We start from the raw sequence: 26,069 nt of genomic DNA on the forward strand, positions 1-26,069 counted from the left end.
CCTGCAGAGCAAGATTCTGTTGATTTTACTTGCGCTGCTTCTATTCTCAATGTCATACATCTGGTGAGTATAGCCGGTTCTGAAGGCTTTCCCATTTGTTTAGCTTTTTTTCCTCCTGTAGTGCCATTGGCTATTTGGAAAGTCCCCAAACTAAGTGAGTATTACCATTACCACATGCCACCAATGTAACCTTGCAGAGAAATGAATTTATTTTCCAGGCCTCAGCTTTGTAGAGGGATAGTGAATGCTTCCCATGTCATCTTCCTGCCATACTCTACAGAAGCCTTTGTAGGTCAACCTACAGGGTTTAATTCTAGCAGCTGGAGTAGAAGAAGGACTACTGAGCATATAAAGTACTTCTTTATTGTAACTATATATAGTGAAAATGAACATGTGGGTTACGTAAAACCTCACCCAGAGGTTCCACGGTATGAGGTAACCCTTAAAGTATCAATAGACAACAAAACACCTTATTATTATAATAAATATTATTTATAAAGTGCCAACAAGTTCCGTAGTGCTGTACAATGGACTAACAGACAAGTAGTTGTAACCAGACGAGTTGGACACACAGGAACAGAGGGATTGAGGGCCCTGCTTAATGAGCTTACATGCTAGAGGCAGTGGGGTAATGTGACACAAAAGGTAAGGATAGTGTAGAAAAGTAGGTTGCTAGGATAGTGTTTATTGAGAGCTTAGTGTTTGTTTTGATGACCGTTTCAGGAGAGGAATCAGGGTGAGGGGAGGGAAAGCTGTTCACAGTTTAATTGATATGCTTTCCTAAAGAAGTAAGTGTTCAAAGATTTTTCAAGGAGTGGAGATTGGGTGAAAGTCTAACAGAGAGGGGAAGGGTGTTCCATAGGAAACCATTTTAAACGTTCAATTAAAAGGATCACTATAGGGTCAGGAACACAAACATGTATTCCTGACCCTATAGTGTTAAAACCACCATCTAGCCCCCCTGGGCCCCTCATGCCTCCATAAATATAGCAAAATCTTACTGTATTCAAGCCAGAAGCTGTGGATCTGCATGCTGTTTGCCTTAAAGAAAAGCAAGCAGTCTGCTGACATCATCAGAAGTGGTGGCCTGATCCAAGCACAATGCTTCCCCATAGGATTGGCTGAGACTGAAAAAGAGGCAGATCAGGGGCAGAGCCAGCACAATTCAAACACAGCCCTGGCCAATCAGCATCTCCTCATAGAGATGAATTGAATCAATGAATCTCTATGAGGGAAGTTCAGTGTCTGCATGCAGAGGGAGGAGATACTGAATGTTTGGATGCATTTTAGGCAGCCATGACCCAGGAAGGATCTCTAACAGCCATCTGAGGAGTGGCCAGTGAAGTTATCACTAGGCTGTAATGTAAACACTGCATTTTCTCTGAAAAGACAGTGTTTACAGCAAAAAGCCTGAAGGGAATGATTCTACTCACCAGAACAAATTCAATAAGCTGTAGTTGTTCTGGTGACTATAGTGTCCCTTTAACAATATTCCATTGTTAAACCTTGATGGCCTTAGGGTCACTGAGGTTTAGGATCTATAAAAGGAGATATTAATATATTGGATTTGCCAGTAACAAAACAAAATAAAAATGGTCATTATTACACATGGACCTATCAATAATGTGCATATGATAGTACATACAGATACAAATGGTATGTTTCACACCTAACAATGTGGACAACAAGCTGTATTTGATGGGCTCTCCAAGGAAATCTATATATCTAATGGATAGCATGCATACAGCATTGCATACTAAATCCAAGATACCGATAGAGGAGTAAGAAGAAACAGCTATTTAAGGTGTAGGCAACCCATAAAACTATAAATATAGGCTGAAGAAGGAATGATACCCCTAACAAAGGCACGAGGAAAAACGAGCTATAATAAAGTCATATGTGGCCAAGATGATGCACTGCAGAGGTGTGTTCAAAACAAACAGTTGATAAAACGCTGCCCATTCTTTGCATGGACCAAGTGAACATTCTATGAATATTCTTGCAAAATTCAGGTCTAGCCAAGTCCTTTTTGTCAGGAAATTTGATGGTGATCACGGTAATCACAGTCCCCTCTGAGGTTAAAGCAAACTTTTCCTCCTATCTGGAATCCCTATTGTGAACTCTAGCCTGCAGCTCCTGGGACTAAAGATGATCTCTTGCGAGATCTGATTGAAGCTTTTCCATGGTAACTGCAAAGCTCCAACCTCACGAGAGGAAGAACCTGGCAGAGCTGCAGATTAGAGCACCTTGGTCCTCTCCCTCCTCCTCTTCCTGCTGCCACAGTAAAGTGCCAGTGGGCCAGTGAGGGAGATCTTTCTCTCCACCACCCCTTATAGCACACAGCAGTGCCAGCTTTTGGACAGCGCCGTCCCTGAATGGGTCCGCATGGGAGATCCTTTGATTTCCCCTGTCGGCCTTGGCACAAGACCATTGCGGCCCATCGGGCATTTGCCCGGTTTACCCAAAGGGCAGTCTAGGCCTGCTGTCTTCTCAAATCAAACCAGCAGCTAATAGTGGGTGATGAAGTTTTTACTACTATATGAAACCCCTTTCTGCTTGTCTACATTTCGTTGTGGTCAAATAAGCTTATTATGAAAAACTTGTGAAGGCAGAATAAAGTGGCACCGTCACAGTTTTCAGGGCCGGCCTTTGGGGTGTGCGAGACATGTGGCCGCATAGGGCGCCATGGCAACAGGCAGCCAACACAGTTCACACACTAGGGCTTATTATTCCTTAACTTGCTCCCTCTGTGGCACTCAGGAGGTTAAAATGAAGATAAAAGACTTTGGCTCCATGGCAATTGAACTGTATGTGTGTGGTCTGAGCACCATTCAGTAATAATGTGCGCTCAGACCTAAGCTATCTGGGGATATGTTGCATATCTGTATTTTATGTAATAAATGTAACCTTGTGTATTTTATTGTATTTTATTGTATTGTCTTTTTACTGCCATGTGCTTAATAGAGTTTTGCCTCTGTCCTTGGAGATAATTGGATTACTTCCCAATTATCTCCAGGATAGAGAGGAGGGATTGTGATGTCATTGTGGGAGTGTTTGACTGTGTATGTATGTGATTGGCTACTGTATCCTTTTGGTCACACTCTTCCATCTGGTCCCCTAAGGGAGTGTCCACCAGGTGGGAGACCTGCATAAATACTGGGCAGGTAGCCCTGAATAAAGTAGTTCACTGCTTGACTCTCAACACGGAGCTTTGTCTCGTTCTTGGGGGGGGATTTACTGTATGCTGTTAGAGACTGATTGCCAGGAGTGTAAGCCGCTTGGGTGCTTTTCCTGTTCAGCTGCTAGCAGCTATTCGTGAGGTTCCATTTCGGGAGTTTGGAGTGCTACTTTGTATCCTGTTCGGTAGTTTGGAGTTCTGCGGTAGCTGTGCCTGTGTCTCTGGAAGGGGAAGATCTTCTAAACGGCGGTTTAACCCCTTTTATGCCTGGGGGTTCCATTACAATTACCATACCCACATTCTTACCTGCAGAGAATTGTCAACCTGAATCCATACCCCAAGATGGCATGACAACAGATATAAGGGAAATGATCCTGGAAAAACTAGCAGTCATTAACCTCCGGACAAGACTACCGAAGATCACTGGAAAGAAAGCACCAGACAGCATACTAGCTGCAGTTAATGAAGCATTGTCCACAATCCCATCCTGCACCATCACAGAAATGAACAGAAAAGTAGTGGTCCTCCAGCTACTTGACATAAAAGATCAGACTCAAAGAGAAGCAATGTCCATGTAGACTATGACTGGAAGCCAAGATAAAGGAAGTTAGTAAGCTGGATCAAGGTAACAGAGGTGGAAAGATCAAAGATAGATCCTGGCTGCTGTGGATGTACAAGGATATGCCCATACCGGAGGTGACCAGACTGAGCAGATACACCAAAGAAGCAGAGGAGAATCAATGTCCTCTTTACCAAAGAACCATCCAAGGTGTATGCACAGGATAACCACCACATCTCCCCCCAAGACCCACCCAGAGCTAGGACTGAACAGTACTGGAAGAATATCTGGGAGCAAAAAGCATCTCATAGCACCGAGGCCCAGTGGCTACTAGACCTGAAAGCAGACCACTACATGCTGCCATCACAGTCGAAGATATCCAACAGAGAGCAGCACACATGAAGAGCTGGTCAGCCCCAGGACCTGACAGGATCCACAACTACTGGATAAATAAGTTAAGAACACCTATCAGCACAAATGAACCAGCTACTAGCAACAGGCTCCCAAACTGACTGGCTAACTGTGACAAACTGCCATTTGCCACTGGCTTTCTATGTGTCAAACTGCTCTGCTCCACTGGCTTATGGAGAAGCCTGCTTGCCAGCCTCTTGCCACATGACTATGGCCCTGGGGTGTATGGCCCTTAAAAACCATTACTTGGTCTCATTGACTTTTATTTGGACTAGTGCTGGCCCTTTAAAAACAGTGTATGGACATATTGAAACTTTTGGGACACTTTTTCTGCCCCTTTGAATCCATGGGAAGGTGTGCCTCTTCCCCTCCCCCTGTCCCATTGTTCTCCAGCAGGGCGTTGTCCCAGGGACATTGCCAAACCAGTTGGAACTGGCTGCTGTGTTCCCTTCTCTGTCAAAATATGACTTCCACCTATCTCCTGAACCACTTAACCTATTCAAGTAAATGTTGTATATGTTTGTCCCCAAATTATGCTGGTTATAAAAATATAAGTTTTATTGATATCGCATGTAAACTCACAAAGTTACAAAAATGGCATAAAAGTATGTTTTTTAGCTTGGAGATAATTGAGTTGATACAGTAATTAACTCAATTATCTCCCAAGCAGAGGGGAGGATTCTCATTGTAAAAAGTGGGTGTGCGTATCCATGTGTCTTTATTTTATTGGTTGTTAAATTTACACAGGGCCCCACAAGGTCCACGTGGGTGGTAACCTTGCTGGGAAAGTTGTACATAAGCAGGAATAAACGCTCATTGGAGTCAGTTCTTCTTGACCCTCAACACGTAGTCTTGTCTCGTGATTGGAGGGGACAGCTATACACACTGGGGATTGCTATGCTCTGCATACTCCCTTGAGCTTTAATCACTTAGCTCTTTTAAGAGCTTGTTCCTGATACGCTCTCCTGGAGGAGAGGTCTTCCCCATACGGTCCTGGAGGACAGAAGCTGATCCAGGGTGGACAGAAGACAGCGAGACTCCAGTTAAGCTACGGTGGTTGTGGAGTCTGCGGCGGTTGTGGTGTCCAGTGCGGTGCTTGTGGTCCTCGGCGCAGGCTAGGAAGTGTCCATCGACAGAAGGTACTCGGTCGGAGTACAGGGAGTTCCGTTACACTAACACAAGGCAGAACAATACTGGTCATGAAGGACCCTCACAAGGGAACAGCACCATCCAATTACCAACCAATAACCTGCCTCCCCACAACATGGAAACTCCTATCAGGCATCATAGTCTCCAAGATCCAAGGGCATATGAGTCAATATATGAGCAATACTAAGAAGGGGATTGGAAACAACACCAGAGGATAAAAACACCAACTACTGGTAGACCAAACAGCCACAAGGGATTCTAAGACCAGACAGACCAATCTGTGTACAGCCTGGATTGACTACAAGAAAGCCTATGACACAATGCCACACACATGGATACTGGAATGCTTGACTCTCTACATGGTGAGCAAGACAATACGAACTTGATGGGCAAGTGGAAAACAACTCTAGAAGTCAATTCTAGGACAATAACTCAAGTGAACATTAAATGTGGCATTTACCTGTAACGAGAATATACCCCTACACGCAGGATTCAGCTAAACAGAAGACAACACAGAGGGAAGATACGTCTAGCGGACCTTAGAGTGGCCGGACTCAACGTATATAGGAGAAGTACAGAGTCAGGAACGATCCGAGGTCAAGGGCACAAAGAGACAGCGTAAACTAGGACTAGCCGGGGTCTGGTACACAGTAAACAGCAAGCCGGCAAACAGAACAGATAAGGATAAAGAGATAACGTAGTCAGAAAACAAAGCCAAGGTCAAGCACGAAGAAACACAACTGAACACAACAAGCGCTAAAGGGAACTGAAACAGAAACCACGATAGGGCAAGGAACCAAGGCAAAAAGGGGAGTATAAATAACTACTGAGGCACTAATCCTAGCAGCACAGGAGCAGGCACTCAGCCCCAGATCAATAGAAGCTGGAGTCTACCACACCAGGCAAGACCCAAGGTGCAGACTGTGCAAAGAGGCTTCTGAGACAGTCCAGCAACTAGTAGCCGGATGCAAGATGTTAGCAGAAACAGCAAAGCTTTGACTTACATTTATCTAATCCATGCTTACAAAAGGAGTACATATACTGAGAGGACTCGCAAAGGCAGATTTCAGTTTAACTTCTGTTCTTTTCAGACTTTTATTTTGTCCTGTACACTATCCACTGTTTAATTTTTCTAGGTCAAAATTAATCATTATAAGAAAAGTGAAACGTGTTTTTCTTTTTAAGGTATACGTCTAGAACCAATGTTTGGCACCGTGTCTTACTATTTGCAAGCAATGCCGAGGAGTGAGTAGTGTTCTGCAAATAAAATATTTCTTATCTAATCTAAGATTTTAATTCAGCTTAATGACCAACCCATGTGCCTGCTCAACTCTATATGTATTATTCCTTTTGTTAACCCTTCAGACTTTCCTTAAATTAAGAATACTCATGAGAATGGATAGAGCAATCTCGACCATTAAAGTCACTGTCACCCCAAACTTATATATTTCTCCTATTGTTTCCTCTTGCCTTCCTTTTTCAGAATCTGTTTTTATTTTCTCCTTGTCTGATCTATTTTTCTTTAAAACATAAGACAAAGTAGGGACTTCTTTGTCTTAAGTATTTTTCTTGTGCTTGACAATTGTGACAAAAGGGTGGAGCTCCCCTTCCTTTGTCAAGATTCCCAAGTGTAGGAAAAATACATAAAGTAGTCATCAATTTCTCTTGTGTCTTAAAAAATAAATAAATCAGAAAAAAAAAGAGCAACAGGTTCAGAAAGTGGAAACAATATGATAAAGTTAAGTTTGAGGTGACAGAGCTACCGTAACTAGCACTTTAATTATAAATTATTTAAAATAAGAAATGGTAAATGGCCTACATGTAATGTATTAAATGATAAGAAGAATTACCATAGTGTGGAAAAGATCTCTGGATCACACATATCTGTCTCTTCTCATGATCCAAGTAAAACCATTTATACTTTAATAGTTAATGCACAGAGGCCCACAATAGGATTTGTGGCAGGATGGCCAGGCTCTTCACAATAAACTTCAAGTGCAACAGTCAGGATAAAATAGTACTGCAGTTTATTGTCACTTTCCACAATTTATACAAGGTTGTGCTCTCCCACAAAACAAAAACAAAAAGAAAATAAATCCTACTGCAACTTGGAGACTTACTAAACAACAGTGTTACTAACTATCCACCTGGCCAGCTAATCTGGTTACCAGTTTTAAACAAAATGAAATACAGCACTTTTAGCAGGTTTCACACAGTACCTTTTTCTCAGAGTCTCAGGCCTCCTCTCTCCCAGCTGTTAGACTCCCTGATGTCTTCAGAGGCTAACCTTTTAAAACCCTAGGGCTGGTTAATTACATTCACCTGGTTGATAACATTCAAGGGGTGACTCCCCCCAATTAACCCCATCATGCTGGGAATAGAGATCGCTCCAATCTATTACTCACATAGAAAGCCTCTCTGACCTTGCCACAGATTACATACACTGATCAGCCACAACCTTAAAATCACCTGCCTAATATCATGCAGGTTCCCCTCATACTGCCAAAACAGCTCTGATGAATCGAGACATGGACTCCACAAGACCTCTGAATCTGTCCTGTGGTATCTAGGACCAATACATTAGCAACAGATCCTTTAAGTCAGCCTTCGTCCCATAGTGCATATTGCTGCCATCTGTTCCCCATGAAAGCAATGCAAAAGCACCCTGTCATCTACCTGGTCTAAAAGAAAACGTCATTCATATGAGGCAACTTTCTCCCATTTCCCTGTATTCTAGTTCTGTCTGACACCTTTCTATCACGGCTAGCAATAAGGTTTTCAGTAATTTGAATTACAGTTGTTCTTCTGTATGATTGGACCAGATGGGCGAGCCTTCCACTCTCCATGTGTGTTAGTAGGCCTTGGTGGGCAATGATCTCGACGCCACATTACCTGTTGTACTAACCACTGCAAACCGGGAACACCTCACAAGACTTGACTTTGTGGAGTTGTTCTGACCCAGTCATCTAGCCATCAATATTCAAAGTCACTCAGATCTTTTCGCTTGCACATTTTTACTGCTTCCTACGCATGAAATTTGAGAACTGACCGTTCACTCGCTGTCTAAGATATCCCACCCCTTGACGTGTGAGATTGTGATGATATCATCAAAGTCATTAAAACCTTAAAATCACCTGCCTAATATCATGCAGGTTCCCCTCATACTGCCAAACCAGCTCTGATGAATCGAGTCATGGACTCCACAAGACCTCTGAATCTGTCCTGTGGTATCTGGGGCCAATACATTAGCAGCAGATCCTTTAAGTCTGCCTTCGTCCCATAGTGCATATTGTGCTATCTCTTCCCCATATAAGAAATGCAAACGCACCCACCAATCCCTTGATCTAAAAGAAAATGGGATTCATCAGATTAGGCAACTTTCTGCCATTGCTCCGTGGTCCAGTTCTATTGCTCAAATCCCAATTGAGGGTGCTGTTGGCGGTAGACAGGGGCCATCCTGGGCTCTCTGACCATTCTGAAGCTATGCAGCCCCATTTGTAGTAAACTGCAATGCATTGTGTGTTATGACACCTTTCTTTCATGGCTAACACTAAGGTATTCAGCAATTTGAATTACATTAGCTTTTCTGTATGATCCGACCAGCTGGGATAGCCTTCACTCCCCATGTGCGTCAGTAGGCCTTGGTCTCTCATGACCCTGACGCCGCTTCACCTATTGTACTAACCATTGCAAACCGGGAACACCCCACAAGACTTGAATTTGTGGAGTTGTTATGACCCAGTTGTCCAGCCATCACTATGGCTCTGATCTTTTTTCACTTGCGCATTTTTCCTGCATCCAACACATAAAATTCAAGAACTGACCGTTCACTTGCTGCCTAAAATATCCCACCCCTTGACATGTGATATTGTAACGATATCATTAAAGTCATTCACTTCACCAGTCAGTGGTTTTATCGTTGTGGATGATCAGTGTATACAGCCAACGAGGATCCTGCTAACCAAGTAGACATCCAAAACAGACAATCCCAATCAGGTCCACAACGGCTGGTCAACAGTATAATTTACATAATGTGAAAAATGGTAACTGACACAATAATTGGAATATTTGCAGTTTATGTGAATTCTACTAGAGATAAAATATGGTGAAACAAATTTTCTGATTTAAAATGCTTCCTGTTATTTTTTAATATCATTAAATGCTTGCTGCTGATGTCATGGGGCAGTTTGTTTAATATCTCATATAATTATTTTTAAACCTGTTGTTACAGTGTATCCAGTGCAGACCAAATACAAGAACCAAAACTTCTTCAACGGTAACTTAACATCTGATAACACAATGTAAACAATGATATTGATGCTACAATATAATATTTGTATAAATGTAGCTGATTCAACCACAAAAGCATTACTGTTAGTAACTCTGTCAGCTACATAGTAACACTGAGAAACACAGCAGGGCACCAACTACCGTGAAAGCTGAGGGTGGCAGGAGGGAAAGCAGTGCTGCCCGGTGTACATCTCTCCTGTTGCTCCAACACTGTACACCAGGGAGAGCACAGAGTAAAGTAAGAAGACAGGAGGATAATAACATTTTAATTTGTTATGTGGTGGAACTAATGTAAAGAGGAACATGGTGCAAGATTCCTCCCCCCGCCCCCCCCCCCCAGCGCAAGTGTGGTCAAAAGGTAGATCACCATCTGTCATACAACTCCTACAATGCTATTCCAGCTGGGGATCTACTATTTGCCCATCCTTGCAGGGTTGTATTTATGAGCAGTATTTGTGCGTTTGAATTTAATCATGTTTTTGTATGCAGTATGTGGGTGCATGTAGGGGTGTATTTGTATGTACTGTTGCCATTGGAATGCAGTGGTGTACTTGCGTGTAGTGTTTGAATGCAGCGGTGAGCTTGTATGTAGTATTAACCTTTAAATGCAGGTGTACTTTTGTGTGTAGTGTTTGTGTTTGAATGAAGGGGTGCTTGTAGATTATTTTACCATTTTAATGAAGGGGTGTGTTTGTGTGTAATGTTTGTGTTTGATTGAAAGGGTGTGTTTGCTTGCAGTGTTGGTATTGGCTAGTTGGGATATATGCACTTCTACCCATACACTGTCTCATACATACATACATACACAGATACGCATTGGCACACACACAAATACACACATTGACATATTGGCACACACACACAGACAAAGCACACACATTTACATACACTCACATATGCACACACTGACAAATACATATAAACACACTGACACATGCCTTCATACACTGACGCATTAACACACACTGACACACATATACACACACTGACACATACACAAACACACAGATACTTAAACATACAGATGCACACAGATGCATACACACACAGATGCAGACATTGACAAATAGACACTTACGCACAAACACATACACACACAGTTTCAAACACTGACACACACATACACACAGATGCACACATACATGTAATATTTGTAAAATTTTTAGCCACACTCTTTCAACATACCTTTTATGTAAAGGAGGGTGCCTTCCCTGGGGTGATGGTGCTGGCCGAGTCTGAAAGGAGTGTGTTTCTGGAGCTGGCACTGTTCTTGCTTCTTCCCGCTTTTGCTTGCTCTCTGCTTCCTGTGTGGCTGTCTCCCTGTATCTGGGAGGATGTGCAAACACTCACTTCCTCTCAGCTTCGGCAATATAACAGGGGCCCAGTCGCACTGTTAAAGGTCCTCTACACCCAACGGGGCCCTATTCACTAAGACCATCAAGAGGCCCATGCACCTAGGACCACCCAATGGACTACCTCTGCATACCAGCCTCGGTGCAGCCGCACCAGCGGTATTTCCAGGGGCGTATTAGCCGCGAGGCAAACAAGGCATTTGCCTTGGGCGGCATTTTCCAGGGGGCGGCAAAAAAAGCCGCCCCCAAACGCCCAGGGCAAATGCCTTGTTAGCCTTGCGGCTAACTGACATGCCGTCTGGGCGGTCTGCTGGGCAGTGCTGGCGGGCGGGCGGGCGGCCGGCGAGGGAGCACTTCCTCTGAGCTGTCTGCTCAGCTCCCTCGCGCGCCGCACAGTGAGGCTGGGAGCCGGAATATGACGTCATATTTCGGCTCCGCCTCCCAGCCTCACTGTGCGGCGCGCGAGGGAGCTGAGCAGACAGCTCAGAGGAAGTGCTCCCTCGCCGGCCGCCCGCCCGCCCGCCAGCACTGCCCAGCAGCCACTGGACCACCAGGGAGAAATAGGAGGGTAAATTTAAAATAAAAATGTGTTAAATATGTGAGTGAGTATGTCTGTTAGTGTGTTTGTGTATGTCAGTGTGTGTGTCTGTTAGAGTGTGTGTGTGTGTATGTCTATTAGTGTGTGTGTGTGTGAATGTCTGTTAGTGTGTGTGTGTATGTCTGTTAGTGTGTGTGTATGTCTGTTAGTGTGTGTGTATGTCTGTTAGTGTGTGTGTGTGTGTGAATGCATGTGTGTGTGTGTGTGAATGTCTGTTAGTGTGTGTGTGTGTGAATGTCTGTTAGTGTGTGTGTGTATGTCTGTTAGTGTGTGTGTGTATGTCTGTTAGTGTGTGTGTGTGTGTGTGTGTGTGTGTGTGAATGCCTGTTAGTGTGTCTGTGTATGTCTGTTAGTGTGTCTGTGTATGTCTGTTAGTGTGTGTGTGTGTGTGTATGTCTGTTAGTGTGTGTCTGTTAGTGTGTGTGTGTGTGTATGTGTGTGTGTATGTGTGTCTGTTAGTGTGTATGTCTGTTAGTGCGTGTGTGTGTGTCTGTTAGTGTGAGTGTGAGTGTATCTGCTAGTGAGTGTGTGTCTGTTAGTGAGTGTGTCTGTAAGTGTGTGTGTGTTTCTGTTAGCGAGTGTGTGTTTCTGTTAGCTAGTGTATGCGTATCTGTAAGTGAATGTGTGTGTGTGTATTTAGAAGGCGGGGCGGGGGAAGGGTGGGGGTGGTGCGGGCGGGGGGAAGGGTTGGATGGGGTTGGCGCGGGCAGGAGGGGGGCGCCTGAGTTTTGTCCTGCCTAGGGCAGCACAAAACCAGGATACACCACTGGGTATTTCTACCACTGAAGTGTGTATATTAGTCTATATTTATGGATGGATGTTAGTTTGTGTTTATACATGTGAGTGTTATTAAGTTTGTTTGTATGCTCATGCTTTTCCACTTTTGTATGTATGTGTTTATGTATGTGTGCTATGGTGTGCATCTATGAATTTCTGCTAGTCTGTGTCTGAATGCATTCTAGTTTTTGTCTCTGTATGTTAGAGTGTGTATGTGTGTTAGGATGCATCTGTGTGCTAGGGTGTGTCTGTGTACTAGTGTGCATCTGAGTTCTAGGGTGTATGTAAGCCATGCCTCCCAACAGTCACATAAGGGACCATCTGCTCAGCACTCACTTGTAGTTCAAGGATGGGACCTGTCCAGCCACTCTCAGAAACTTCAGACTGCTAGAGCACTGTTGTAACAAATATTTATTGCCAAACTATGGCAAACTTCCTGTTTAGGAGTTCCGTAGGTACCAAAACAAATCACATACAAAATAAAAAGCCGAACTACTCATGTCATAAACTCATCCGATCGAGTTTCTCTTTAAATAGTCCAAAACCTCAGCTCCCATTGATGTTTCAATGAGTGTGTCCTCCTACTCTATGATGTCCATCCTATCCTTTGCCTGTACTTCTTATTGAGATCCGCACCCTCCTCCAGTCTGATCCCAATCGTTTGATCCCCATTTTGTGAAAATCGATCACATGTGCGTTCCAATGGTACTACGTGCATTCGTTCCATCTTCGTACATGATGTCACAATCTTTCAAAACACAATATAATCAACTGTATATGTATCTTTGACTTCTCATTTTAAATGACATCACTTTATATATAAAAAACACGATACTGATCCTGAGGATACCCCACACACCCGGTTTGCCCGCTGGATTGCCGGGTCGGAGGCTTGGGGCCTACACCAAAGCAGGGGAGAGGCGGCCGCTCTCCCAGCTCACCAAAGCATGTGGCACCCGAAGCATCTGGCGCCCCCCCCCCCTTGGACCTGAGGGGGTTATCCCAGTCCCAATCGTCAAAACCCAAATGCCTATGGGGTCTGCAAATGGTGGGAAAAGCCTAAAACAAGCAACGAACCAGCAAACCACTCGCTGTCCTAAGATGGTGGACGTGCAACCCAACACAGGCCTCGCAGCACCAGAGCCCAAACACAGCATCTGCGAATCCCTGGACGCCCGCCTGGGAAAGCTGTTCGCAAACCTTTGGGCTAAAGTGGAGGCTCGACGCTGCCGCACAAGCACAGGTGCAGGCGAGTGAGAGCACAACATGGAACATGGAAAGGGACAGCCACAGAGGACCTGGGAAGCCCTCGGGCATAAAACAAACGACACAGATCGCAATCTCCCCACACAAGCACATCCGGGCTGAGGGCCCCGAGGAGCAAAGCCCCGATGCATCTCCCACATAGGTGGAGGCCTGCATGCCACAAGCGGCGTAACACCACCACAGCCCCCAACCAATACCTCTTCAGGGAAGGACCCGGCCTATAAAAGTCCTCGAGTCTGTGGTGAAATGATGCTGGCCCCACAACAAGTCCGGAGCAGGAGGGCAATACCGGCATGCTTCTGGCTGCTCACTGACACTGGCGACCTCCGTCCTAAGCAGGCAAACAACGCCTCCAGATCGGGCATTGGCTGACACAACATGGACTGACTCACGGAGAAGCTCATAGCCCATGGCCCTGCTAATACCATAGAGACCCATTTGTTTCTTTTTTTTTCTATGTCTTCATGCAAGTTACCTGGTAGACACTCATGACACGCTTTATCTATGTTTCACTTGTTTTGTGTTAACCCTATGCTTTAGGCCTTTATGGTAATCGGATCACTACCCAGCACATTATAATGATGTCTAGATAGAGAGCCAGTGGTCCTTAACCATCACGAACCACCTCAGGACTAGGAATAACATGCTTAGTCTTTTTTTTTTCATTACCTGTCACCTACAACATAGACGTATATATAAACTGGAAAATGCTTAAACATAATAATGCACTATTCTCGTTTAATGCTAGATAAATACCACGACTGCACCTGTTACATATAATTGCTAACCTAGTATACTTAGCATGTTTTGTAACTGAATAATCGTATAGACACCAATTGTTTAAACAACCAGGAATGACAGCTATGTTAAACCTATGGCGACACTAATCTTTAAAACTTTCATCTATTATGTGCTGCAATGTTTTAGCTGGTAAAGGATCATCACTTGTTTCTTTTGTTGTTGGCAGGCCAGACCCATAGGCATATATAGACCAAACGTGTTTTTATGACGTACACTCACATGACCCTGCTGTGCCTTTCACTCTTGTTTTCTAATATTTTAAATATAAAAATGTGCTGAAGCAGCATAATGAAGCAAGTGATAACTCAGGAGGATAAATATCTTATGTATTCTGTTTCATTGTGATTTATGCATGCTCTTGCATTCGTTGTTGTGACGGTGCAGGACAATCTGTTCACTTAAGCACAACAAAAATAAAGAATTGAAAAAACACGATACTGTATAAACTAAAAAAAGGTATATTTTCTTAGATTCATCCTTTTACGTTATATGTGTTTACTACCCATTGCGGTATAGAGATCACCTAATATTATATTGGTTTATTTTCATACCATCTCAATTTAAAGTGCTGTACTCTAAATTATTTATGATTACAATTTGTTCATTTATATTTTTATATATATATCCTCAAAGAGGATAAATATGTTTAAACTAAAAAAAAAAATCTTTCAAATTAAATAACGGACAAATATCACAATATATTGGAACCGAATGTAGTTGAAATTCCTTCCGTATGATAGACGAATATCCCCATTTAAATCAGTAGACAAGGCTGTGCTGAAGACAATAGGACCATGCAGGGAGCACTTAGACAGTGTCCTGTGCACAGGTGCCCTCAATGGGACACTAGGTCACCTGTTTAGTTTAATAGCCCCTACTTGCTGTTATATCATATGTAGTATTTGTATACTGCTACACATATTTAACATATATAGATAGATTTTAAATACTCCCAGCTTTTTAGAGGCCCATTGACATGTCAGCTACTGAGGGGGGCAGAACTCGCACAGGATTATATACAGACCACTTGTGACTTAAAATTTGCATAGGGGTAAAAGAAGGAACAGCACTTCTTAATTTGCTTCTCTGCTATCCAAAGTATTCATCCACAAAGTGCAGCTTAGTTATAGGGGCCCACTAGTGCAGCCCAAATGTATTCATAGAGCATTTAAAGTACAGACGTTTTGATACTCCTCTCTCTTCATTGTATTAAGTGTGATGTGAGATCCATGTTCCTCTCCACATTTAACAAAGGAACTGAGTTCCCATGGCTTCCCGCGACAATAGAGTCCTGATTTATATAATTGTGCATGACCAGATATGCATGTGATGCCAATCATGTATGTGTTTATGTGGACAATGGGTGCCCTTTAAATGATCTCACCCAAGAGCCCCTCAAAAAGTAAGGACTACACTGGGACTCTAGTGATAAAGTCTCCAAGAGTATTATTGGCCTCTAATGGATCTGTCAATGTTACCTCACCATATCACAAATGAGGAAGCAAGAGGTGATAAATATGTTGGCCTTAGGGCCAGTACCATTAAAATGAAAGAAAATGGTGGGTGCATGGACCAGTTCACAAAGGGGCTGCTCACTGACCTTCTGCACTTCTTGCAACATTTTTTTAGTAGGACCTGGCTGATAAAGAGACAGCTTTAGATCGCATCAGCTGTAATATGAAGCCCGTTAGACCAAATGCAGTTGCATAGGTTGCCCCATGTGTGATACATTGTTACTACCCATTAGACATGTGCAATTCGTTTTGAATTAAAATTTCGACAATTCAGACATTTGGATGCTTCCGAATGTCCGAATTGCTGAATTGCTGAAGTGCCACATTTTGGAAGTGCCGAACCAAACCAAATTGGCGAAAGGACGAAATTGCCGAAGTCCCGAATTTTTGAAGTGCCAAACTGAACCAAATTGCCGAAGTGCCGAATTTCGGAAGTGCCGAAGTGCTTTGGCTTTCTGAAAAGTGGCAAAAGAGGAGAGGGAGGGAAAATTAAGGGAATGATGACAGGAATCTAACCCGAACCCTAAACCTAATTCTACCCCTAACCTTAACTTAACCCCAACTCTAACCCTAACCTAACTCCAACCCTAACCCTACCCCTAACCCAACCATAACCCTACCCCTACCCCTACCCCTAACCCTAGTAGGGATAGGGTAGGATTAGGGTTATGGTTGTGGTTAGGGGTTACTTAAGGGTTGGGTTAGGTATAGGGTTAGGGGTAGGGTTGGGGTTAGTTTAGGTTTAGGGTTAGGGGTATGTTTAGGGTTAGGTTAGGGTTAGGGTTAGGGGTAGGGTTAGGGAATTGCTGAAGTCCAGAATTCCCAAAGTCCCGTAGTGCCAAATTGCCGAAGTCCCGAATTTCGGAAGTGCTGAACCGAACCAATGTGCCGAATTGCCGAAGTCCCGAATTTTGGAAGTACCGAACCAAACCAAATTTTTTGCCCATGCACATCCCTACTACCCATGCACTTTTTTATTAAAAAAGTAACATATAGTCAGTTTGATTTGTTTAGTGTGATGACTGCTCCATTTATTTATTTAATGGTTGTATTGTTAAGGTACAGACAACAGTGATATTTAGTGAAAATTCAAAGTGAATTTCAAATGTAAAAATACACTTCACTGCCCAAATATATAATAAAAAAACGACAAAATCACTGTTTATTGTATATACCACCATTAAATCATACATGCATTTAGTAATGCATTTTATTGGTGTCACATCTAAAACCGGCTTGCAAAAGCTGCGTATCTCTTGTCCAGACTATCTGTGACTGTCCAATCAAAGACTTCCCATTGCAACTATCTGGTGCTCTGAGCAATTGCTGCCTCCTTTTTATTTAATATCTCCTTTGCCTGTACTTCTTATTGAGATCCGCACCCTCCTCCAGTCTGATCCCAATCGTTTGATCCCCATTTTGTGAAAATCGATCAAATGTTTACAATTGCCGCCTCTTAAGTTTAGCTTCACTGAGCAGAAAAAACAGGAAGTAACAGTATCTGTAATCTGATTGACAGCCAGATAGCCAGTGGGTTTTAACAAGGTATATATGTAAATAAGTGGGTCATAGAGAGCAGCGTAGGGGAGAGACAGGGAGAGGAAGCTCAGATCTGCACAGAGGCACACATGCAGCTGCTGGTAAGTGTGTCAGTGTGTGTGGTTCATTCTCTGTGTGGGGGCAGAGGGGGAGGGTCAGCCTGTGTATATGTATGGGTGAGTCTGTGTGGGGGGGGGAGGGTGCAGTCTCTGTGTGTGTGGGTCAATTTGTGTGTGGGGGGTCAGTCTGTATGTGTATAGGTGTGGGTGGTCTGTCTGTGTGTGTATGGGTCAGTCTGTGTGTGGGGATCAGTCTATGGGTGTGGGTGGTCAGTCTGTGTGTGTGCATGGGTCAGTCTGTGTGTATGGGCGGGTCAGTCTCTGTTTGTGGGGATCAGTCTGTGTGTGGGGGTTGGGGTTCAGTCTCTCTGTGTGTGGGTGTGGGGTGGTCAGTCTGTGTGTGTGTGTGTGTGTGTGTTTGGGTCAGTTTGTGTGTATGGGTCAGCCTGTGTGTGTATGGATCAGTCTGTGTGTATGGGTGTGTATGGGGGTAAGTCTCTGTTTGTGGGGATCAGTCTGTGTTTGGGGGTGGGGGATTCAGCCTGTGTCGGGGTGAAGGGTTTGTGTGTTTGGGTAAGTCTGTGAGTGTATGGGTCAGTCTGTGTGTGGGGGGTCAGTCTGTGTGTATGGGTGAGGGTGGTCAGTCTGCCTGTGTGTATGGGTCAGTCTGTGTGTGGGGGGTCAGTCTGTGTGTGTATGGGTGTGGGGTGGTCCGTCTGTGTGTGTGGAGATCAGTATGTGTGTGTATGGGTGTGGGTGGTCAGTCTGTGTGTGTGTTTGGGTCAGTTTGTGTGTATGGGTCAGTCTGTGTGTATGGGTCAGTCTGTGTGTATGGGTGTGTATGGGGGGCCAGTCTCTGTTTGTGGGGATCAATCTGTGTTTGGGGGTGGGGAATTCAGTCTGTGTGTGGGGCTGAAGGGATCAATCTGTGTGTGTGGTGGTCAGTTTGTGTGTATGGGTCATTCTGTGTGGGATGGGTCAGTCTGTGTGTGTATGGGTCAGTCTGTGTGCGGGGGTCAGTCTATAGGTGGGGTGTCAGTCTGTGTGTGTGGCGGTGGGGGTTTCAGTTTGTGTGTATGGGTTAGTCTGTGTGTGTATGGGTCAGTCTGTGTGTGTTGGGGGATCAGTCTGTGTGTGTTGGGGGATCAGTCTGTGTGTGTTGGGGGATCAGTCTGTGTGTGGCGGTAGGGGGGGTCTGTGTGTGTGTGCATGGGTCGGTCTGTGTGGGGTGCAGCAGCCTTTATGTGTATGGGTCAGTCTGTGTGTGTGGGGGGGTCAGTCCGTGTGTGTGGAGGTCAGTCTGTGTGTGCGCATGGGTCAGTCTGTGTGAGGTGGGTCAGTCTGTGTGTGTGGGGCGGGTCAATTTGTGCGTGTGTGTGGGTGGTCAGTCTGTGTATGTATGGGTCAGTCTGTGTGGGGGAGCAGTCTGTGTGTGCGTATGGGTCAGTCTGTGTGTGGGGGAGCAGTCTGTGTGTGTGTCAATGGGTCTGTCTGTGTATGTGTATGGATCAGTCTATGGGTTTGTATGGGTCAGTCTCTGTAAGTGCTTGAGCTCCAAGAGAGATACCTCTCATTTTGTGACCTCCCTTGTACCCGAATACAGGATAGGCAGCCTGCGTGGCTTAAAAATGAGCTGACAAATGCCAGGTGCCAGGTTGAAGTGTCTAGTCGCCATGGCAACCTGGCGCCTGGAATTTGTCTAGCACTGTGTATTTGTGTGTATATATGTAAATACACACACACACATATATATAAATATATATATATATATATACATATATATATATATATATATATATATATATATATATACACACACACGTTTTATACCTGCCCCCCTACTTTTGTCCCTGGCCCCTTATGTGCCCCCCCTAAGTATGAATCCTGGAGACGCTACTGCTCAGCAAGCTGAGGTGCTTTAGGGGTCTGGATTGTTCCTTTCTGTCTAATTCGGATATTTTGACCTTAAATTTAAATTTTGCTTTGAATTCATTTTGAATTCTCAATGTATTACATAACCCTGTAAGTGTCCCTTTAATTCAAACAAACATGCATATCACTGAAACCACGATTCTTCTATTCATTGGTAAAATTTGTTATAAAAATAAAACATCTGCAAAATGTCACCAATATATGTATACATCTCATTTGTGCTAATAACAACTTTAAATCTTAATTAAAATACGATCTGTTTTTTTTGTGCTTTCAGGATGCTGTATGAGAAGCCGCAAGCTCTTACCCCACCGTGAGTTTTATGTATTCAAACTTTTTTTTTTCCTGTATATTTTCACGAACAGTGGTGACGGTCAGGAGCACCGGAACTTTATTGCCAAAGCCATCAATTGTGCATAGTTGATAAGGGTGTTGCAAATTTTAGCACCCAGTTCTGAATTTTTAAAACATATCTTTACCTCCGACTTTCCAAGATAATTTTTTTGGGCTTAAAAATGTGCAATTCTCTTGTTTACAAAACTGGGATCCGCTAATAAGAAAGTTGTTAAAAGGACGTGCATTACTTGATAATAATTTTTTTAAACCAGCAAACACTTTTCAAACAAACCAAAAACTAACAAGAAATAATGTAAGAAATGTTTAAAAAAACTACTGCAAACTTGGTCAGATTGCAATGTTGGGCACGCCTCTCAGCTAATGGGAGTTTTTTTTCAGGCTGTGTGCATATGTGACACCAGATATCATATAACAAATAAACAAATTAATCACATCTTCCAGCCCATTGGCAAAGGTGCTCAAAAACTGAGGATCTTTTAATGTAGCAAAAGCTTTGTGCCTCTTCTGATTTGAAGAACCTTCAGCATACTGTAATTTATATGATATGAATGTGAATATAATGGAAAGACATATGAAATGTATTTATGCTAAATAGAACATGTTTTACAAGCTGTGTAACTTTCTTGCTGTGTACAGATCTATTTAGTAAACAATACAGTAAATACTGAATGGGAAATTCTGTCAATTCGAAATTTTATTGCAAAAGAATGCCTTCAAAATTTAAAAAAGTTTTTTTTTTTTTTTTTAAAAACGTATTTGCATATTTCACATGGTATTCTGAGATACTTAACTTAAAAAAAATAATAATAATAATTAAATGTTTGATTTTTATATTTTTTATTTATTTATTTATTTATTTATTATAATCAGAAATATCATTAAAACTTGAATCAATAAATACATCAATAAGTGATTCCATACAGAGGGTAAAAATGTCTAACTCTGCATGTATGTTCAATATTATAGGAGAACTGATGTGGTGATGATGACACCGTGGCTTGCCCCTATTGTTTGGAATGGTACCTATAACATTGATATATTGAATGCCCAGTTCCAATTAAGAGGAGTTCGCATTGGCCTTGCGATGTTTGCCATTAAAAAGTAAGTAATAACGATTTCACATATGTTATCATAAAAATTAGTGTGTGCGGGGAAGGGGGGTTAAATAAGAGGAAACATGCCTTTGGTATTAACTGGTTGAATTACAAGAGCCTGATGCTGTTTGTGGTGTCACAGAAAATTTACTACAAAACGAAAATGATTATCTTGAATACCTTTGCCACTATGCCTAAAAAAAAAAAATATTCTAATTGGAGTGAAATGTCTCCTAGAATTAGGGTTGCCAGCTTTTTTGGAAAAAAAAACGGCCATTATAATTTGCATAATTCATTATATATGCATAACATCACAGGGCACGACGTACATACAAGAATGAGAACATTTGGAAGGATAAAATTCCCTAAATCAATAACAAACTACTTACAATGTTTGTACTTTGTCTGACTGTGTGTATAGCATTGTGAATGTGAGGCATTGTGTATATGTACTGTATGAGTGAGTGAGTGTGTGCGTGTGTGAGTGTGTGCGTGTGTGAGTGTGTGTGTGTGTGTGGCAGTGTGTATAGTAGTGTGTCGTTGTCTAAATGTGTATAACAGTGTGCTCTTACTCTTGTCTGAGAGTGTGTCATTGTCTGTATACTTTGAGTGTGTGTCTACAATGTCTGTGTATGTCATTGTGTGTATAAATTATATAACAATGTGTGTACATAGCATCTATAGCAGATAGATATTCTGGTTCTTTTCTTTCACCATTCTCCCATCTGACTGCTGAAAACATACACATACTTCTAAATTCAAACACACACATAGACTGCTGCATACCCACACACAGACTACTGTATACCCACACACAGACTGCTAAATACACACACATACACACACGCAGACTACTAAATACAAACACAGAGACGCAGACTACTAAATACACACACAAACTGTTGATCACACACACAGACTGATGAACACACATACATATAGACCAGTGATGGCGAACCTATGGCACGCGTGCCACAGGTGGCACGCCGGCCCCTTTCTGTGGGCACGCGGCCACAGGTCCGCCATCACTGCAGAGTAGGCACCTGCCTGCCCGAAACGGCAGGCGCCTACTCTGCTTCCGGTTCGGGAGGCAGGGGAAGGATCTGTGATGCTGATCCCTGTCCTCCCGCGCGATGCTGTGTGGAGCGTTGCCGAGCGTTACCATGGCAACGCTCCACACAGCATCGCGCGGGAAGACAGAGGGTTCAGCATCACAGATCCCTCCCCTGCCTCCCGAACCGGAAGCACTGCCTGCTACCACCGGACCACCAGGGATGGCTGTGTGTCCCCCCCCCCCCACTTCATTAAAGGTAAGAAGGAGGGAGGGGGGGATACTGACACACCCCCCCAACACACACACACAGCACCCCCCAACACACACACACAGCACCCCCCCAAACACACACACACACACAGCACCCCCCCCAAACACACAGCACCCCCCAAACACACACAGCACTCCCCCCACACTTACACAGCACCCCCCCCAAACACACACAAAGCACCCCCCCCAAACACACACACAGCACCCCCCCAAACACACACACACAGCACCCCCCAAACACACACACACAGCACCCCCCCAAACACACACACACACAGCACCCCCCCCAAACACACACACACACAGCACCCCCCCAAACACACACAGCACCCCCCCCACACTTACACACCACACAGCACCCCCCCAAACACACAGCACGCACAGCACCCCCCCAAACACACAGCACGCACAGCACCCGTCTCACACACACACACAGCACCCCCCTCACACACAACACCCCTCACACACACACAACACCCCTCACACACACACACACACACACACTTACACAGCACCCCTCATACACTTACACAGCACCCCTCATACACACACACAGCACCCCTCATACACACACACAGCACCCCTCATACACACACACAGCACCCCTCATACACACACACAGCACCCCTCATACACACACACAGCACCCCTCATACACACACACAGCACCCCTCACACACACACACAGCACCCCTCACATACAACACCCCCCCCCACACACACACACACGCACCCCCCCCCACACGCAATTGCCGTGTTGGCACTTTAAGGAAAAAAAAGTTGGCATGTATTGCGGTTTGGGCACTCGGGCTCAAAAAGGTTCGCCATCACTGATATAGACTGTTGAATGCATACAGAGACTACTGAATATACACACACACTGATTGCTGAATACACTCACACACAAACTGCTGCATATACACACCCACACAATTACTTGCTCTCAAGACTCAGTCCCTGCTGCCATGCTTCCACCTCCTTGACCTGCAGCTCCGGCTCCTCCCACGCGGACTCTATTAGTGGAGAGGGTAGGGACAAGCTGCAAGATCCCCATCTCAGCCCTCTCCACACAGCTCTAGCACCAACGAGTTTTCGAAGTATGGCCTGAGAGCACTGCACCCTGGTGGCCGGTGCCAATATTGCAGCACATTCTCCTCATAGAAAAATACCGGCAATTGTATTGCCGGTATTTTTGCAATACCGGCACCAGCCTCAGAGCACCAAATGCCGGCTGTGCCGGTAAAATACCAGCCAGGTGGCAACCCTTCCTAGAATGCACAATGTGATTAGAATTCCACTAAATGCACTATTTTAGTTTCCTATTTGTAATACAAAAAATAAAAAAAATAAAGTTTTTTTTTGGTATCCAGTGCTGACTAAGACACGGCATAAGGTTTTCTACAGAATTATACTAGGAGGGCAGTGAATTCCTTTACAACATGGGCAGGCTTTACATGATACACTGGCTAGGGTCCTTTTCTCTTGAAGATGGGATAGAGAGTAATATAACTATAGTGGTAGCGATCCCAAAGACCCTAATTGCTCTATATTATGTGTGCGTACCTGCAGCAGCAATTTCTCCAAAAGTAAATGTACATTATTTTTTTAAAAAAAAATCATAAAGTTTGATTAAATGTAATATGTTTTTTAAAAAATCATGAAGTTTCATTAAATGTAATACACTTTTAAAAACCAGAAGTAAAAATTTGATGACAGTTGTCCTTTATATGATTGACACTTTACACAAATCTACAAGATCAATCAGAAGATTTTGCTGTATTACAACTGATGTTGTATATCTTTATAGCAGAATCACATTTACCTTGTTCATGTAGAATCTCTTTTTATTCATAACTGATTTATATATCTATGGTTTTTTTTTTTCAGGTATGTAGTGTTCCTTAAACAATTCATAGAAACAGCTGAAAAATTCTTCATGGTAGGACATGAAGTCAACTATTACATACTCACTGACCGAGTCGAGGAGGTACGCCAGTACAATTTTAAACTTGGTGAAGGGAGACAGGTATTTATTCTGAAGTCTCCCACGTACAAAAGGTGGCAGGATATCTGCTTCAGACGCATGGAGATGATTCGCAATTACACTCGTGACAGATTCAGCAATGAGGTTGACTACCTGGCTGTGGCGGATATTGACATGCAGTTCAGTGACGATGTTGGCGTAGAGAGCTTAAGTGAATTGTTTGGGACCATACATCCTGGTTACTATAACGCACCTCGACAGAGTTTTACGTATGAACGGCGGCCAGAGTCTAGAGCCTACATTCCAAATGATGAGGGGGACTTTTATTACGCAGCAGGTTACTTTGGGGGTACAACAGAAGAAATATACAAACTGACCAATTACTGCCATAATGGCATAATGGCGGACAGAGAGAAAAATATTGAAGCTATATGGCATGAAGAGAGCCATTTAAACAAATACTTTATTTATTACAAACCGACAAAGCTCCTTTCACCTGAATATTTATGGGACAACCGTATGGGTATCCCAGGATTCCTTAAAAGACGAAGATTTGTTGCTGTTCCAAAAAACCATAATGAAATCCGGAACAAAAGGTCAATAAAAAAAAACAGAACCAGTAAAAAGGCTAAGCATTAAAATAAAAAAAATGAATACAAAGTTTTGCAATATTCTGCATATTATCCCTGACACCACTGTCCCACTTCCCACATTCTAAAATACTTATTTTTGCCAATTATTGCAGAAATTACAGCTCTATTTTTGACCCTCCCTCCTATCCTGCAATATTCGATAACACTATTGCACATGTCGTTGGAAAGTAGTGATAGTGCAGCTAATGGCTTCCAGGAGCAAAAACCTGGTAACTAATCTTCAAGTCACAGAAATCCATTTTCACTGAGATGAACTCCAGCTGTGCACAGAGAGCTAGTCATCCTCCCTACTCTTAAACACTTGCAGTGCTGGGATAAACATGTTCAGACTAGAATGAGAGACTCATGCCACACTACTTCCTGTAGTGGTCAAACTCAAGTCCCATAATTACATTTGTAGAGATTTGCACAGACAGAAAAACATATTTTTTTATATTTGAATTAGTGCTTTAGCATATATTGAATAGTTTGAAATGCCTGTTCAATGAACACTCCAATGACCATAATCACAACAGAAGAGAGACAGAATCTCTCTGCTTGAGCCAAACTCAGCAGTGCAGCTCATTGGCTGAGAGTTAGCAACTGTCCATTTGCTGGGCTTTTCTCAGGAGAGCTAACATAAGCTCCTAACAGGACATTCTGGCTCTACCGAGAGATGGACAGCGGTGCCCAGCAGACCCAATGTAAGAAGTCAAAATGTTTTAAAACTGTTTGATTACTTACATTGGGAGCACCAGGGCACTGCTTGCTAATACATTAGATATATATATATATATATATATATATATATATATATATATATATATATATATTAAGTTTTAACAAACATGCAATTAAGAAACCATTTTAATTTATTTAAATAGAATTGTTATGAGAGATCACTGAACACTTCTGAAATACCACCTTTGCTAATCCAAATCATTCTTAAACATAGAAATGCCTCTAAAGGTCACTTGAGGATAGATTGCTTCACTTTTTGTTGCCTTTTTCACAGATAGCCACATAAAGTTATAAGGTAAAAGGAAATAATTCCTAATCTAATAGCTATTGTAACAGATACCCTGTTTATTGCGTGGCCATCAGACTTGTAACATTGTTAACAATTGAACTCACAATCCTATAACCCCAACATACGAATTGGAAACAAACAGCCCTGTTAATTTGTTCGTATAACCGAACAAACTGTTGAATAAACTGTCGAACAAGAGACCACCCAGACCAGTCGTGTGCCG

General features: G+C 43.2%; 1 protein-coding gene across 2 annotated transcripts; it reads left to right on the top strand.

The window, feature by feature from the left end:
- On the top strand, window positions 1-24,862 carry LOC134573207 (histo-blood group ABO system transferase 1-like). 2 transcript variants are annotated; one of them, XM_063432790.1, is made up of 6 exons: window positions 1-63; window positions 6,483-6,542; window positions 9,529-9,573; window positions 19,703-19,738; window positions 20,749-20,883; window positions 24,088-24,862. In XM_063432790.1, exons 1-6 carry the CDS (start codon window positions 50-52, stop codon window positions 24,821-24,823), a joined length of 1,026 nt encoding a protein of 341 aa, XP_063288860.1. In that variant the 5' UTR covers window positions 1-49; the 3' UTR covers window positions 24,824-24,862. The 2 variants fall into 2 exon arrangements, with proteins under 2 accessions (XP_063288860.1, XP_063288861.1); XM_063432791.1 differs by lacking the exons at window positions 6,483-6,542; window positions 9,529-9,573 and having other exon boundaries at window positions 20-63.
- The last annotated feature ends 1,207 nt before the right edge of the window (window positions 24,863-26,069 follow it).

This window comes from Pelobates fuscus, chromosome 9 (genome assembly GCF_036172605.1).
Source record: "Pelobates fuscus isolate aPelFus1 chromosome 9, aPelFus1.pri, whole genome shotgun sequence".
Lineage (NCBI taxonomy): Eukaryota > Metazoa > Chordata > Amphibia > Anura > Pelobatidae > Pelobates > Pelobates fuscus.